At 45.1% G+C, this 18,001-nt stretch overlaps 1 protein-coding gene across 2 annotated transcripts in view; it reads right to left on the bottom strand.

Moving 5' to 3' along the window:
• Positions 1 to 18,001, bottom strand: part of LOC140429064 (complement component C6-like) — a 281,293-nt gene that overhangs the window by 172,216 nt on the left and 91,076 nt on the right. For both annotated transcript variants that reach the window (XM_072515604.1, XM_072515605.1), the window contains exons 10-11: positions 10,411 to 10,574; positions 6,692 to 6,917 (exon numbers count right to left, since the gene is read on the bottom strand). In XM_072515604.1, coding sequence (XP_072371705.1) covers positions 6,692 to 6,917; positions 10,411 to 10,574 — 390 coding nt within the window. The remainder of the gene's footprint in view (positions 1 to 6,691; positions 6,918 to 10,410; positions 10,575 to 18,001) is intronic.

Genomic DNA, 18,001 nt, shown 5'->3' with positions numbered 1-18,001 from the left:
AGCTTGTTGGGAGTATCGGAAGTGCATTTGGTAAAATCCCTGATCAGAGACTGCTGGAGTCAGTGGAACTGAAAGATAATCCTTGAGCAGCTTTGGAAACTGGTTGTGTGAGTGGGGACAGAGAGGAGGGACAATGGGCTGGTATTCTCACTGGCCGAGTGTGGATCTCCCAATGATCTGACTTGGGGCCTCCGCTATTAACTGTATTTAGGTGCAGGACATTTACCCAACTACTGTCACAAATCACAATGTCAGACAGAAAATCATTAAAGCCAGAAGCACAAAAACGGCATCAACACACAAACAGAGAAATAAAACAACAATAATCAAACTAAATTACACTGGTCCTCCACTGATGCACGCTTTAAATTAAATGCTCACTTTATGTTGACGTTTGATTATAACTAAGACCTTGCGAGTGCCCCATTTCCTATTTTAACCCTCCACAGCCTGCAGCTAGAGATGTTCAAAATGATTGATTTCTAACTCTTCTTTGGAACTTCCCCAGTCGCTGTTTAACTCTGAAAAGAAGGATTCACATGGTTTACCCGGAAGCATGGCAACTCTCCTGGATTCCAGGGTTTATTGGGCTAATTCTTCACCTTGTGTGACGAACTCTGCGGTGCATTTCCTGTTCGCAGAGTTCGTAAATTACTGATCCGCTCCCTCCTCTCCTACGCTGTACACCAACCTCTTTCCAACTTTCCACTCCAAACATCTATAACAAGCTCATCAGAAATACACTGTTTTTTTCATAAATATATAATTATTTTTCCCCCCCCCCAATTAAGGGGCAATTTAGCGCGGCCAATCCACCTAACCTGCACATCTTTTGGGTTGTGGGGACAAAACCCACGCAAACACGGGGAGAATGTGCAAACTCCACACGGTAGCCGCACTACCAGAAGGATGTGGAGGCTTTAGAGAGGGTGCAGTAGGGATTTACCAGAACGTTGCCTGGTATGGAGGGCATTAGCTCTGAGGAGCGGTTGAATAAACTCGGTTTGTTCTCACTGGAACGACGGAGGTTGAGGGGCGACCTGATAGACGTCTACAAAATTATGAGGGGCATAGACAGAGTGGATAGTCAGAGGCTTTTCCCCAGGGTAGAGGGGTCAATTACTGGGGGCATAGGTTTAAGGTGCGAGGGGCAAGGTTTAGAGGAGATGTACGAGGCATGTTTTTTTACACAGAGGGTAGTGGGTGTCTGGAACTCGCTACCGGAGGAGGTGGTGGAAGCAGGGACGATAGTGACATTTAAGGGGCATGTTGACAAATACATGAATAGGATGGGAATAGAGGGACACGCACCCCGGAAGTGCAGAAGATTGTAGTTTAGTCGGGTAGCATGGTCGGCGCAGGCTTGGAGGGCCGAAGGGCCTGTTCCTGTGCTGTACTTTTCTTTGTTCTTTGTTCTGTGACAGTGACCCGGGGCCGGGATTCGAACCTGGGTCCTCAGTGCCGCAGTCCCAGTGCTATCCACTACGCCACCGGCCGCCCCAGAAATACACTTGTAACCTTTCGCCCCAAGCTCGCTTGTTCTTTCAGTCAAACTCTCTTATTAGTCGTTTCCCAGCTCATACCATTGTGGCTCCTGGCTTCACTTAATAACCACACCACACATGTAACTACAATCTAAGACTGTTGTTCCACTATAAACCTGGTGATGGGAGTCCTCGGACCCCCAATCGAGGTTTAATGGCACTCTCTTCCTCTGTTTATTTGATGGTATTCTACCCTTGCCTGTCTTTGCGAGTGTTATGGGTCTGGGGTTAGAAACTCCAAAGTATATTTTGAAATCCACCTGACCTACAACCTTTATGTTGAATTTGGCTGGGATGAGCACGAGAACCTTCCCTTCAGCTGTGATTCAACAGACTTCCCAGACACTTTAATCAAAACAAGCTTCATTCTAAGAACTTAGTTAACATTTATATAAACACACAGCAAGAATTTTTATCAATTACAAACATAAAGAAACCCCACAGCTACAGTAATCCATGTATAACACTTAATGAATTCCCCCTTAACTGTTCCAATTCAAAAACAAAATCCCATAAACCAAACCCCCTTATTAAGGGCGTGGCCAAGCACTCTGCATTCTCACTTGAATAAGACTGGCTTTCCCTGAGATTCTGACCCCGTCTCACCAGCAGGTTTAAACCCTTCCGGAAAGCAAACTATATCTCTTAAGTTACCAAAGCAGGTAGCTATAATCAATGTGTCATCTTTTAAAATCTTTCCTACTTCAAGACTGTGAAAAAAACAACTTTACACCTTGGTTTCGATAAAACTAACTTTGTCTTTATTGACCAAAGTCTGCATGCAGATGGCTACAGGTTAGAGAGAGAGAGAGCTGTTAAGGTAAACCTGCTCATTCTTTCTCAAGCTCGTAAAGACATGGAGAAAACGTCCAATATTTATACAAAAGCTGTATCATTTTACAAAAACAGACCTTGTTCAAAAATGTCAATACAGTCATAACTTCTGATCAAACATGTTGTCATGGAAAGACCCTGACTCGGCTTATTTGCAGTATTTTGTCTTTAGAGGATTTAAGACGTGGTCCTATTTTGTTTTTCACCTCTGCCCTCATGATGCCTTGACGCAGATGGACCTAGGTCATGAGGAGGTTGTGTTATTAGGACATTCCTAGATCGTGGCTTTGTTATCAGGTTTTACTAAGGTCAGGCACTATTTTCCCTCTTCTGGCCTTGTATGATACGATTATGTGGATTCTTAGCTTTGTCTAGTTTGTCAGGGTCTGATCTTGGCACTTAGCTGACACAGCTGTCTTACACTTGGTTACATAAGTTGGCTATTTTTCCCATCATGCTATTGCTGAGTTTGTACACTTTCACAAATGGTATTTTTACTGGAACAGATATTTAAATGACAATAGAGAGAGACAGGAACAAAACACTTATTTTCGCTTTCTGTAGTCCACAGCAGTCAAAACTGAAAGCGAAACTCCCAAAAAACCTCTCAGCCACAGCCCAGCTCCACCCACAAAATGACATCACTGAAGTCATACGATAAGAAAGGGACACTCCCATGACAGCGAAGTTGGTTCTTGAACCTGCATAGCTCCCATCGACTAGTTTAGGTGTGGTATATAGATAGATTTTAGGAGTCAGACCCACGTGGGTGGTTTTGACAAGACACAGCTGACCAGTGCAGCCTCAGCTTCCGTCTTTCCTGACTGGAACCTGCGTGAAGGCCTTCCGACTATTCTACTCCGCCAGCAGCACTCTGCCTCCTCGACTTATTTCCTAGGGGTCTGGCCTGCCTGCACAGCTTCAACGAAACGTTAGCCCAACAGCGAGGCAACAACTCCTGCCTTTTCCCAACTCTAGCTCGCCTGCGCAGCTTCAACTATACTGATCCACCCGCAGGGCCCCGTCTCCTCAAATTTACATGGTGGTGGTCTGGCCCACCAATACCGGTTTGGCACCACTAGCCCACTGCCCCCCCCACCTTGGCACCTCCTGGCCCAAGTTCTCCTCTTCAGATTCATTTGATACGCAACCAGGCCGCCCTCGGGCAGGCTCGCTGCACTGACTGTGGGTGGTAAATAAAATGTCCTCTTTCCGAGGATCCGATTCGAGCATTCTGCGGACTACACCAAATTGTTGTGGTGGAATTGCACAAATTAACCGCTGGAGACTGGGATACAGGTTTCGGTCAATTTGTCCTTCCAAGATACTGGGAGCGCACTACATCAGAGGGACCTCCGAGGCAGGACTCCGCCAGCTTCCAGTTCCTCTCTGTATTTATTGTCATGTGAGAGTACCTTTAGGAAATGGTGCTTAAGAAAGGTACCTTTAAGACATGTCTGTCTTCTCTTGTTACTGCAGTGATGTCAGAGTATGGGTGGAGCTGAGCACTGGTTCTGCTTTTTAGTTTCACTTTGAGAAAAAGCTTGGGTGTGTCTGTCTTTTTGGTTTCGTTTTTCAGTGTGTTGCAACTGAAGTCAGCCAAAGCAGCTGTACTGTTGATCTCTCTGCCATGAAGGACTATCTCTTGATCATTTGGTGAATTCAGAATTACAAATGTTTTCAGTATTGAATGTAAACTCTGATGTGCTTCTGTTTAGAGGTTTGTTAAGTCTTTTGGATGTTAAAAGGACAGCTTAAAGGTTACTTAGTGTTGTATTCTTTGGGGGTTGTATTTGAATTGATGGTTGCTAAGATGTTCACTGTATGTTTTTAAAAGGTTAACTTGAGTTCATAGAATAAACATTGTTTTGCTTTCAAAAAATACTTTTCCATTTCTGCTGTACCACACCTGTAGAGTGGGCCGTGTGCTCCCCATACCACAATCTAGTAAAAGTTGAGGATCAGGTGAACACCATGATACACGCACCCAGCACATTGCTTGAATTCCAAACATGTCCCCATGTAGATTTACACGAACCAAATGGCTTTGTTCCAGGTACGGGATCCACGTGACTCAGGCTATCTGTCTTTCTCCTTATCACCTGCAGGATAACCTAATCACTCTGACTCCATGTTTGTCCTTCTACTGACCTGATCTGTTCTGACTCGGTGCTGCCCTCACACTGACTACACCCTCAAGGAACACAAGGTTTGTTTCCATAAGACCATAAGACATTGGAGCGGAAGTAAGGCCATTCGGCCCATCGAGTCCACTCCACCATTCAATCATGGCTGATTTCAACTCCATTTACCCGCTCTCTCTCCATAGCCCTTAATTCCTCGAGAAATCAAGAATTTATCAACTTCTGTCTTAAAGACACTCAACGTCCCGGCCTCCACCGCCCTCTGTGGCAATGAATTCCACAGACCCACCACTCTCTGGCTGAAGAAATTTCTCCTCATCTCTGTTCTAAAGTGACTCCCTTTTATTCTAAGGCTGTGCCCCAGGGTCCTAGTCTCCCCTGCTAATGGAAACAACTTCCCTACGTCCACCCTATCTAAGCCATTCATTATCTTGTAAGTTTCTATTAGATCTCCCCTCAACCTCCTAAACTCCAATGAATATAATCCCAGGATCCTCAGACGTTCATCGTATGTTAGGCCTACCATTCCTGGGATCATCCGTGTGAATCTCCGCTGGACCCGCTCCAGTGCCAGTATGTCCTTCCTGAGGTGTGGGGCCCAAAATTGCTCACAGTATTCTAAATGGGGCCGAACTAATGCTTTATAAAGCTCCAGAAGTACATCCCTGCTTTCATATTCCAAGCCTCTTGAGATGAATGACCACATTGCATTTGCTTTCTTAATTACGGACTCAACCTGCAAGTTTACCTTTAGAGAATCCTGGACTAGGACTCCCAAGTCCCTTTGCACTTCAGCATTATGGATTTTGTCACCGTTTAGAAAATAGTCCATGCCTCTATTCTTTTTTCCAAAGTGCAAGACCTCGCACTTGCCCACGTTGAATTTCATCAGCCATTTCTTGGACCACTCTCCTAAACTGTCTAAATCTTTCTGCAGCCTCCCCACCTCCTCCATACTACCTGCCCCTCCACCTATCTTTGTATCATCGGCAAACTTAGCCAGAATGTCCCCAGTCCCGTCATCTAGATCGTTAATATATAAAGAGAACAGCTGTGGCCCCAACACTGAACCCTGCGGAACACCACTCGTCACCGGTTGCCATTCCGAAAAAGAACCTTTTATCCCTTTTCGACACGAAAGAGAAAATGCTGGAAAATCTCAGCAGGTCCAGCAGCACCAGTAGGTTGTTTGTTTGATTGTCTGGCAACATCTGTTTGTTTAGACAACTCATCATATTGATATGGGCCCTGGAGACGCATAACATTCAATTAATGTGTAGCTTACTGTCCACATAAGCATTTCCTTTCTGAAAATGTTGGTTATAACTCTTTCTCATACATATGTTAGTATAATCCCTTGAATACATTTATTTTATCCAAAATCTCCCCTAACAGGAGGACAACAATGGTTCAGTCGACCGATTCCTGGGATAAGGGGTCTGGCGTAGGAAGAGAGATTGCGCAGGTTAGGCCTACATCCCTGTGGTAAACCACTGTTAGTGTATTATATTTATTGTGGTAAACTGTTACTGTACTACATGTATTGTGGTAAACCACTGTCTGATGGCTCCGCCTGTGGCTCCTCCTCCTTCTGTTTAGCTTGATGGCACATCAATCCCCTGCCGCTTAGAAGATACAGAGGCAATCTCATTGAGACATACAAAATTCTAAAGGCGCTTGCTAAAGTGGTCCCTGTATCGGGGAATGTAAATCGGGAGGGGTGGGGGGGACATCTCGGGATAAGGAGCCGATTATTTAGGATGAGGAGAAATGGCTTCACTCATAAGGGTTGTTCTTTTGGAATTCTCTTTCCCAGAGGTTTGCTTGTGGAAGTTCAGTTATTGAGTTTCAGGTTAGGGATGAACAGGTCTTTTGGCTCTTGGAGGCTGAGGGTAGTGCGGGGAGGAGGGCTGAGGTCGATCATTCCTGATGGTTTGGAATGGTAGGGCTGCAGACTCAAGGTGAGGACAAATTTCCTCCCCCCCACTCCTATTTCCAACGTTCATGTTAGTCAAACGCAGTCAGAGACACCATCCTGAATGGTGGGCAAGACTTCACAACCGGTCTGAGGAATTTCCTCGGCCCTGAAACTAACCGTGTTGCCATGGTAAGCTATGGGTAGGGCAGCGAGGAATTAGCACAGCATTAAGTATTCAGCTAGATATTTACTTGAGTGGTAGTCCGGTGTCCGATGCTCACACCTGTCTCCGTAGGTCCCGGCCTTGCAGGTACACATACAGGTGTTCTCCACCATCACGGTTTTTCCATTATTTGAACACGGAGAACATCGGCACGGGTGAAAGTTTTCCATGAACTCCATCATGGCTCGTTCCAGGTGGAGGCGCTTGGTGGCAGCGCAGAATATCCCCTTCACCAATCCCAGAATGGGCCGGAGCTACAGAATCAAATCACAGAGATCGACTGAGAGAGAGAGAGAGATAAACTGAGAGAAAGTGAGATAAACTGAGAGAAAGTGAGAGAAAGTGAGAGAAAGTGAGAGACAGTGAGAGAAAGTGAGATAAACTGAGAGAAAGTGAGAGAAAGTTAGATAAACTGAGAGAAAGTGAGAGAAAGTTAGATAAACTGAGAGAAAGTGAGATAAACTGAGAGAAAGTGAGATATACTGAGAGAAAGTGAGATAAATTGAGAGAAAGTGAGATAAACTGAGAGAAAGAGAGATAAACTGAGAGAAAGTGAGAGAAAGTGAGAGAAAGTGAGATAAACTGAGAGAAAGTGAGAGAAAGTTAGATAAACTGAGAGAAAGTGAGAGAAAGTTAGATAAACTGAGAGAAAGTGAGATAAACTGAGAGAAAGTGAGATAAACTGAGAGAAAGTGAGATAAATTGAGAGAAAGTGAGATAAACTGAGAGAAAGAGAGATAAACTGAGAGAAAGTGAGAGAAAGTGAGATAAACTGAGAGAAAGTGAGATAATCTGAGAGAATGCGAGAGAAAGTGAGATAAACTGAGAGAAAGAGAGATAAACTGAGAGAAAGTGAGATAAACTGAGAGAAAGTGAGATAATCTGAGAGAATGCGAGAGAAAGTGAGATAAACTGAGAGAAAGTGAGGTAAACTGAGAGAAAGTGAGATAAACTGACAGAAAGTGAGATAAACTGAGAGAAAGTGAGATAAACTGAGAGAAAGTGAGAGAAAGTGAGAGAAACTGAGAGAAACTGAGAGAAAGTGAGAGAAAGTGAGATAAACTGAGAGAAAGTGAGAGAAAGTGAGAGAAAGTTAGATAAACTGAGAGAAAGTGAGAGAAAGTTAGATAAACTGAGAGAAAGTGAGATAAACTGAGAGAAAGTGAGATAAACTGAGAGAAAGTGAGATAAATTGAGAGAAAGTGAGATAAACTGAGAGAAAGAGAGATAAACTGAGAGAAAGTGAGAGAAAGTGAGATAAACTGAGAGAAAGTGAGATAATCTGAGAGAAAGTGAGGTAAACTGAGAGAAAGTGAGATAAACTGACAGAAAGTGAGATAAACTGAGAGAAAGTGAGATAATCTGAGAGAAAGTGAGATAAACTGAGAGAAAGTGAGATAAACTGAGAGAATGCGAGAGACAGGGAGAGAGAGGGAGCCGGAGAGTGAGCGAGATTGATTTTGAGAGCAAGAGTGAGACGGACTGAGACTGAAAGAGAGTTAGTGAGTAACAGTGAGAGTGAGAGGGACTGAGAGTGACAAAAATTTTTTTTTCAATATTTGAGTGGTTAGTAAGTTTGCAGATGACATCAAGATTGGTGGCATAGTGGATAGTAAAGAAGGTTATATAAGATTGCAACAGGATCTTGACCAATTGGGCCAGGATGAATGGCAGATGGAGTTTAATTTGGATAAATGTGAGGTGATGCGTTTTGGTAGATCAAATCAGGGCAGGACCTACTCAGTTAATGGTAGGGAGTTGGGGAGAGTTACAAAACAAAGAGATCTAGGGGTACTGGATCATAGCTCCTTGCCTTTGAAATGTTTTCCTTTAAAAAACAGTTAGACAGTTACATGGGCAGGGTGGGTATCGAGGGATATGGGCCAAATGCGGGCAAGTGGGACTAGCTTAGTGATAGAAACTGGGCGGCATGGACAAGCTGGGCCGAAGAGCCTGTTTCCATGCTGTAAACATCTATGACTCTATTTTCCTAACATTACTGTGCAAGAGGCTTGTATGGATGAATATGGGTGTGAATAACTCAGGACAGCAGACTGCAGAGTTCAGAACATCAAAAGGTTAGGTGTGAAGGCAAATATTGTGAACTGGATGAGCCGAGCTGGAATGGAGTATCTGTGGGCACCAGGAATGGAAATTTACATTGGGAAGATAAGGGAAATGACCTGAAATTATCGAATGTGTTTCAAAAGGAACATGACAGATTGCAAATGCGTGGAGCAGAGTGGCAAGTTTACTTTTATCGAAAAAGTAGTGGCCATAACACATGTAAAATCTGAGAAAGCGAATGTCTAATGGATTGTAGAACAATAGAGTTAGGGATGAAAGAGAAAAAAACATATTTTAAACGAGATGGAAGACTGTCTTGATAAGTGTGGTTATGAGATGTTGAAGCATTTTACACTGGAGACAGACCTGTAGAAAAACAGCTGCCACGACCCTAAGAGGGGTTGGTGTCTACAAAACCTTGAAACACGTTTTGCCATCCTGGTATCGGAAGAGAGAGAGAGAGAGAGAGAGCCTGTGTAAGACTTCCCCTATCACTGGGCTTGAGAGAGGGTGCAGAAGAGATTTACCAGGATGTTGCCTGGTATGGAGGGCATTAGCTATGAGGAGCGGTTAAATAAACTCGGTTTGTTCTCACTGGAACGACAGAGGTTGAGGGGCGACCTGATAGAGGTCTACAAAATTATGAGGGACACAGACAGAGTGGATAGACAGAGTGTAGAGGGGTTAATTACTAGGGGGCATAGGTTTAAGGTACGAGGGGCAAGGTTTAGAGGAGTTGTACGAGGCAAGTGTTTTACACAGAGGGTAGTGGGTGCCTGGAACTCGCTACCGGAGGAGGTGGTGGAAGCAGGGACGATAGTGGCATTTAAGGGGCATCTTGACAAATACATGAACAGGATGGGTATAGAGGGATACAGACCCCGGAAGTGTGGAAGATTTTAGTTTAGACGGGCAGCATGGTCGGCGCAGGCTTGGAGGGCCGAAGGGCCTGTTCCTGTGCTGTACATCTCTTTGTTCTTTGTTCTATGTCTGAAACGGCTCCCAAAAGAGCTATCCAGCTAGTCTTATTCCCCAGCCCTGTCTCCGTAGCCCTCTGAATTAATCACTTTCAAATATACATCCAGCTTTCTTCAGAAACCTCCGATGGAACCCACCCCCACCACTCCCCCAGGCAGCGAATTACAAACCACAACAAATCTCTGAGTTCTCCTCATCTCACTCCGAGCTCCCTTGCTGACCATCCTGAACATTTATTGGATTTCCACAGCAGAGCCTGTGTTAGACTTCCCCTATCACTGGGCTTGAGAGAGGGTGCAGAGTTGGTTTGAGAACTCATGTATGCATTATTAAAGTGAAAGTAGCTTTGGCTTAGGTAATATCACTGAACGAAGGATTACTGGCCTTATTTCTGCCGAGATTGGTATGTTTCCTTCTCGTTTTCAGAATACAAAAAAAAGGTTATGGCCTGAAGTCATGTTTCCCTCTGGGATATGGTTTGCTCAGCAATTAACATCGACTGTGGTCATAACTCTACAGTATTATGGAAAGGATTTGAATTTATCATAAACAATATCATTTCCCAGGTGATTATGGGAGGGATCAGGAGCTTAAAGGTCACAGTCACACTGGGAGAGGTCAGGTGGTCGCAGGTGACAGTCCCAGGTGAATAATTCAGGAAAAGATGCAGGGGTTTCAGTAGTTGGGATGGTGTTCACTCACCTTGAAGTCCACCACAGTGGGATTGTCCCAGACCGATTCCTGCCATTGTCCGTATTGGCTTTTGGGAAAGGTTCGGTATTTCTGCCAGGCAAGAGCTGCGGCAAACTCGGCCCGGCCACCTCTTACCATAGACACTGACGTCTCTGCAGCTTCCAAAATCGAACCTGAGCACAACACAAGTCTCAGACATGAGAGTCTGTACGTCCAATATAGAAAATACTGCAGGTCCAATATAGAGAATACTGCAGGTCCAGTATCGAGAATACTGCAGGTCCAATATAGACTATACTGCAGGTCCAATATAGAGAATACTGCAGGTCCAATATAGAGAATACTGCAGGTCCAGTGTAGAGTATACTGCAGGTCCAATATAGAGAATGCTGCAGGTCCAATATAGAGAATACTGCAGGTCCAGTATAGAGAATACTGCAGGTCCAATATAGAGAATACTGCAGGTCCAGTGTAGAGTATACTGCAGGTCCAATATAGAGAATACTGCAGGTCCAATATAGAGAATACTGCAGGTCCAGTATAGAGAATACTGCAGGTCCAATATAGAGAATACTGCAGGTCCAGTGTAGAGTATACTGCAGGTCCAGTATAGAGAATACTGCAGGTCCAATATAGAGTATACTGCAGGTCCAATATAGAGAATACTGCAGGTCCAAGATAGAGAATACTGCAGGTCCAATATAGACTATACTGCAGGTCCAATGTAGAGTATACTGCAGGTCCAATATAGAGTATACTGCAGGTCCAATATAGAGAATACTGCAGGTCCAGTGTAGAGAATACTGCAGGTCCAATATAGAGAACACTGCAGGTCCAATATAGAGAATACTGCAGGTCCAATCTAGAGAATACTGCAGGTCCAATCTAGAGAATACTGCAGGTCCAATATAGAGAATACTGCAGGTCCAGTGTAGAGAACATTGAGGGCATTTAAAAGTTTATTGGATAAACATATGGATGATAATGGCATAGTGTAGGTTAGATGGCTTTTGTTTCGGTGCAACATCGTGGGCCGAAGGGCCTGTACTGCGCTGTATTGTTCTATGTTCTATGTTCTAATGCTGCAGATCCAATATAGAGAATACTGCAGGTCCAATATAGAGAATACTGCAGGTCCAGTATAGAGAATACTGCAGGTCCAGTATAGGGAATACTGCAGGTCCAATATAGAGAATACTGCAGGTCCAATATAGAGAATACTGCAGGTCCAATATAGAGAATACTGCAGGTCCAATATAGAGAATACTGCAGGTCCAATATAGAGAATACTGCAGGTCTAGTGTAGAGAACATTGAGGGCATTTAAAAGTTTATTGGATAAACATATGGATGATAATGGCATAGTGTATATATATAGGTGTATATATATATATAGTGTATATATATAGGTCCAATAAAGACTATACTGTAGGTCCAATGTAGAGTATATGGCAGGTCCAATATAGAGTATACTGCAGGTCCAATATAGAGAATACTGCAGGTCCAGTGTAGAGAATACTGCAGGTCCAGTATCGAGAATACTGCAGGTCCAGTATCGAGAATACTGCAGGTCCAATATAGAGAATACTGCAGGTCCAGTATAGAGAATACTGCAGGTCCAATATAGAGAATACTGCAGGTCCAGTATCGAGAATACTGCAGGTCCAATATAGACTATACTGCAGGTCCAATATAGAGTATACTGCAAGTCCAATATAGAGAATACTGCAGGTCCAATATAGAGAATACTGCAGGTCCAATATAGAGAATACTGCAGGTCCAGTATCGAGAATACTGCAGGTCCAATATAGACTATACTGCAGGTCCAATATAGAGTATACTGCAAGTCCAATATAGAGAATACTGCAGGTCCAATATAGAGAATACTGCAGGTCCAGTGTAGAGTATACTGCAGGTCCAGTATAGAGAATACTGCAGGTCCAATATAGAGTATACTGCAGGTCCAATATAGAGAATACTGCAGGTCCAAGATAGAGAATACTGCAGGTCCAATATAGACTATACTGCAGGTCCAATGTAGAGTATACTGCAGGTCCAATATAGAGTATACTGCAGGTCCAATATAGAGAATACTGCAGGTCCAGTGTAGAGAATACTGCAGGTCCAATATAGAGAATACTGCAGGTCCAGTGTAGAGACCATTGAGGGCATTTAAAAGTTTATTGGATAAACATATGGATGATAATGGCATAGTGTAGGTTAGATGGCTTTTGTTTCGGTGCAACATCGTGGGCCGAAGGGCCTGTACTGCGCTGTATTGTTCTATGTTCTATGTTCTAATGCTGCAGATCCAATATAGAGAATACTGCAGGTCCAATATAGAGAATACTGCAGGTCCAGTATAGAGAATACTGCAGGTCCAGTATAGGGAATACTGCAGGTCCAATATAGAGAATACTGCAGGTCCAATATAGAGAATACTGCAGGTCCAAGATAGAGAATACTGCAGGTCCAATATAGACTATACTGCAGGTCCAATGTAGAGTATACTGCAGGTCCAATATAGAGTATACTGCAGGTCCAATATAGAGAATACTGCAGGTCCAGTGTAGAGAATACTGCAGGTCCAATATAGAGAATACTGCAGGTCCAATATAGAGAATACTGCAGGTCCAATATAGAGAATACTGCAGGTCCAATATAGAGAATACTGCAGGTCCAGTGTGGAGAACATTGAGGGCATTTAAAAGTTTATTGGATAAACATATGGATGATAATGGCATAGTGTAGGTTAGATGGCTTTTGTTTCGGTGCAACATCGTGGGCCGAAGGGCCTGTACTGCGCTGTATTGTTCTATGTTCTATGTTCTAATGCTGCAGATCCAATATAGAGAATACTGCAGGTCCAATATAGAGAATACTGCAGGTCCAGTATAGAGAATACTGCAGGTCCAGTATAGGGAATACTGCAGGTCCAATATAGAGAATACTGCAGGTCCAATATAGAGAATACAGCAGGTCCAATATAGAGAATACTGCAGGTCCAATATAGAGAATACTGCAGGTCCAATATAGAGAATACTGCAGGTCCAGTGTAGAGAACATTGAGGGCATTTAAAAGTTTATTGGATAAACATATGGATGATAATGGCATAGTGTATATATATAGGTGTATATATATATAGTGTATATATATAGGTCCAATATAGACTATACTGTAGGTCCAATGTAGAGTATATGGCAGGTCCAATATAGAGTATACTGCAGGTCCAATATAGAGAATACTGCAGGTCCAGTGTAGAGAATACTGCAGGTCCAGTATCGAGAATACTGCAGGTCCAATATAGACTATACTGCAGGTCCAATATAGAGTATACTGCAGGTCCAATATAGAGAATACTGCAGGTCCAAGATAGAGAATACTGCAGGTCCAGTATCGAGAATACGGCAGGTCCAATATAGAGTATACTGCAGGTCCAATATAGAGTATACTGCAGGTCCAATATAGAGAATACTGCAGGTCCAAGATAGAGAATACTGCAGGTCCAATATAGAGAATACTGCAGGTCCAGTATAGAGAATACTGCAGGTCCAGTATAGAGAATACTGCAGGTCCAATATAGACTATACTGCAGGTCCAATATAGACTATACTGCAGGTCCAATGTAGAGTATACTGCAGGTCCAATATAGAGAATACTGCAGGTCCAATATAGAGAATACTGCAGGTCCAGTGTAGAGAATACTGCAGGTCCAATATAGAGAATACTGCAGGTCCAATATAGAGAATACTGCAGGTCCAATATAGAGAATACTGCAGGTCCAGTGTAGAGAACATTGAGGGCATTTAAAAGTTTATTGGATAAACATATGGATGATAATGGCATAGTGTATATATATAGGTGTATATATATATATAGTGTATATATATAGGTCCAATATAGACTATACTGCAGGTCCAATGTAGAGTATACGGCAGGTCCAATATAGAGAATACTGCAGGTCCAAGATAGAGAATACTGCAGGTCCAATATAGAGAATACTGCAGGTCCAGTATCGAGAATACTGCAGGTCCAATATAGATTATACTGCAGGTCCAATATAGAGTATACTGCAGGTCCAATATAGAGAATACTGCAGGTCCAAGATAGAGAATACTGCAGGTCCAGTATCGAGAATACTGCAGGTCCAATATAGACTATACTGCAGGTCCTGTATAGAGAATACTGCAGGTCCAGTATAGGGAATACTGCAGGTCCAATATAGAGAATACTGCAGGTCCAATATAGAGAATACTGCAGGTCCAATATAGAGAATACTGCAGGTCCAATATAGAGAATACTGCAGGTCCAGTGTAGAGAACATTGAGGGCATTTAAAAGTTTATTGGATAAACATATGGATGATAATGGCATAGTGTATATATATAGGTGTATATATATATATAGTGTATATATATAGGTCCAATATAGAGAATACTGCAGGTCCAATATAGAGAATACTGCACGTCCAATGTGGAGTATACTGCAGGTCCAATATAGAGTATACTGCAGGTCCAATGTAGAGTATACTGCAGGTCCAATATAGAGTATACTGCAGGTCCAATATAGAGAATACTGCAGGTCCAGTATAGGGTATTCTGCAGGTCCAATGTAGAGTATACTGCACGTTCAATGTAGAGAATACTGCAGGTCCAATATAGAGAATACTGCAGGTCCAATATAGAGTATACTGCAGGTCCTATGTAGAGTATACTGCAGGTCCAGTATAGAGCACACTGCAGGTGCAATATAGAGTATTCTGCAGGTCCAGTATAGAGCATACTGCAGGTGCAATATAGAGTATTCTGCAGGTCCAATATAGAGTATACTGCAGGTCCAGTATAGAGTACACTGCAGGTCGCATATAGAGTATATTGCAGGTCCAATATAGAGTACACTGCAGGTGCAATATAGAGTATACTGCAGGTCCAATGTAGACTATACTGCAGGTGCAATATAGAGTATACTGCAGGTCAAATGTAGACTATACTGCAGGTCCAATATAGAGTATGCTGCAGGTCCAATGTAGACTATACTGCAGGTCCAGTATAGAGTATACTGCAGGTCGAATATAGAGTATTCTGCAGGTCCAATATAGAGTATACTGCAGGTCCAATATAGAGTGTACTGCAGGTCCAATGTAGAGTATACTGCAGGTAATGCAGTACTCCCTCAGTACTGACCCTCTGACAGTGCGGCACTCCCTCAGTACTGACCCTCTGACAGTGCAGCACTCCCTCAGTACTGACCCTCTGACAGTGCAGCACTACCTCAGTACTGACCCTCTGACAGTGCAGCGCTCGCTCAGTACTGACCCTCTGACAGTGCGGCACTCCCTCAGTACTGACCCTCTGACAGTGCAGCGCTCCCTCAGTACTGACCCTCTGACAGTGCGGCACTCCCTCAGTACTGACCCTCTGACAGTGCGGCACTCCCTCAGTACTGACCCTCTGACAGTGCAGCACTCCCTCAGTACTGTCACTCTGACAGTGCAGCACTCCCTCAGTACTGACCCACTGACAGTGCGGCCCTCCCTCAGTACTGACCCTCTGACAGTGCAGCACTCCCTCAGTACTGACCCTCTGACAATGCGGCACTCCCTCACTACTGACCCTCTGACAGTGCAGCACTCTCTCAGTACTGACCCTCTGACAGTGCAGCACTCCCTCAGTACTGACCCCTCTGACAGTGCAGCACTCCCTCACTACTGACCCTCTGACAGTGCAGCACTCCCACAGTACTGACCCTCTGACAGTGCGGCACTCCCTCAGTACTGACCCTCTGACAGTGCAGCACTCCCTCAGTACTGACCCTCTGACAGTGCAGCACTCCCTCAGTACTGACCCTCTGACAGTGCGGCACTCCCTCAGTACTGACCCTCTGACAGTGCAGCACTCCCTCAATACTGACCCTCTGACAATGCGGCACTCCCTCAATACTGACCCTCTGACAATGAGGCACTCCCTCACTACTGACCCTCTGACAGTGCAGCACTCCCTCAGTACTGACCCTCTGACAGTGCAACACTCCCTCAGTACTGACCCCTCTGACAGTGCAGCACTCCCTCACTACTGACCCTCTGACAGTGCAGCACTCCCTCAGTACTGACCCTCTGACAGTGCGGCACTCCCTCAGCACTGACCCTCTGACAGTGCAGCACTCCCTCAGCACTGACCCTCTGACAGTGCAGCACTCCCTCAGTACTGACCCTCTGACAGTGCAGCACTCCCCAGCACTGACCCTCTGACAGTGCAGCACTCCCTCAGTACTGACCCTCTGACAGTGCAGCACTCCCTCAGTACTGACCCTCTGACAGTGCAGCACTCCCTCAGTACTGACCCTCTGACAGTGCAGCACTCCCTCAGTACTGACCCTCTGACAGTGCAGCACTCCCTCAGTACTGACCCTCTGACAGTGCGGCACTCCCTCAGTACTGACCCTCTGACAGTGCAGCACTCCCTCAATACTGACCCTCTGACAATGCGGCACTCCCTCACTACTGACCCTCTGACAGTGCAGCACTCCCTCAGTACTGACCCTCTGACAGTGCAACATTCCCTCAGTACTGACCCCTCTGACAGTGCAGCACTCCCTCACTACTGACCTTCTGACAGTGCAGCACTCCCTCAGTACTGACCCTCTGACAGTGCGGCACTCCCTCAGCACTGACCCTCTGACAGTGCAGCACTCCCTCAGCACTGACCCTCTGACAGTGCAGCACTCCCTCAGTACTGACCCTCTGACAGTGCAGCACTCCCTCAGCACTGACCCTCTGACAGTGCAGCACTCCCTCAGTACTGACCCTCTGACAGTGCAGCACTCCCTCAGTACTGACCCTCTGACAGTGCGGCACTCCCTCAGTACTGACCTTCTGACAGTGCAGCACTCCCTCAGTACTGACCCTCTGACAGTGCGGCACTCCCTCAGTACTGACCCTCTGACAGTGCAGCACTCCCTCACTACTGACCCTCTGACAGTGCAGCACTCCCTCAGTACTGACCCTCTGACAGTGCGGCACTCCCTCAGCACTGACCCTCTGACAGTGCAGCACTCCTTCAGCACTGACCCTCTGACAGTGCAGCACTCCCTCAGTACTGACCCTCTGACAGTGCAGCACTCCCTCAGCACTGACCCTCTGACAGTTCAGCACTCCCTCAGTACTGACCCTCTGACAGTGCAGCACTCCCTCAGTACTGACCCTCTGACAGTGCAGCACTCCCTCAGTACTGACCCTCTGACAGTGCAGCACTCCCTCAGTACTGACCCTCTGACAGTGCAGCACTCCCTCAGTACTGACCCTCTGACAGTGCGGCACTCCCTCAGTACTGACCCTCTGACAGTGCAGCACTCCCTCAATACTGACCCTCTGACAATGCGGCACTCCCTCACTACTGACCCTCTGACAGTGCAGCACTCCCTCAGTACTGACCCTCTGACAGTGCAACATTCCCTCAGTACTGACCCCTCTGACAGTGCAGCACTCCCTCACTACTGACCTTCTGACAGTGCAGCACTCCCTCAGTACTTACCCTCTGACAGTGCGGCACTCCCTCAGCACTGACCCTCTGACAGTGCAGCACTCCCTCAGCACTGACCCTCTG

This window comes from Scyliorhinus torazame, chromosome 9, assembly GCF_047496885.1.
Source record: "Scyliorhinus torazame isolate Kashiwa2021f chromosome 9, sScyTor2.1, whole genome shotgun sequence".
Taxonomy (NCBI): Eukaryota; Metazoa; Chordata; class Chondrichthyes; order Carcharhiniformes; family Scyliorhinidae; genus Scyliorhinus; species Scyliorhinus torazame.
Note: the sequence above shows the minus strand (reverse complement) of the source record. Positions and strands in the feature narration are given on the sequence as shown.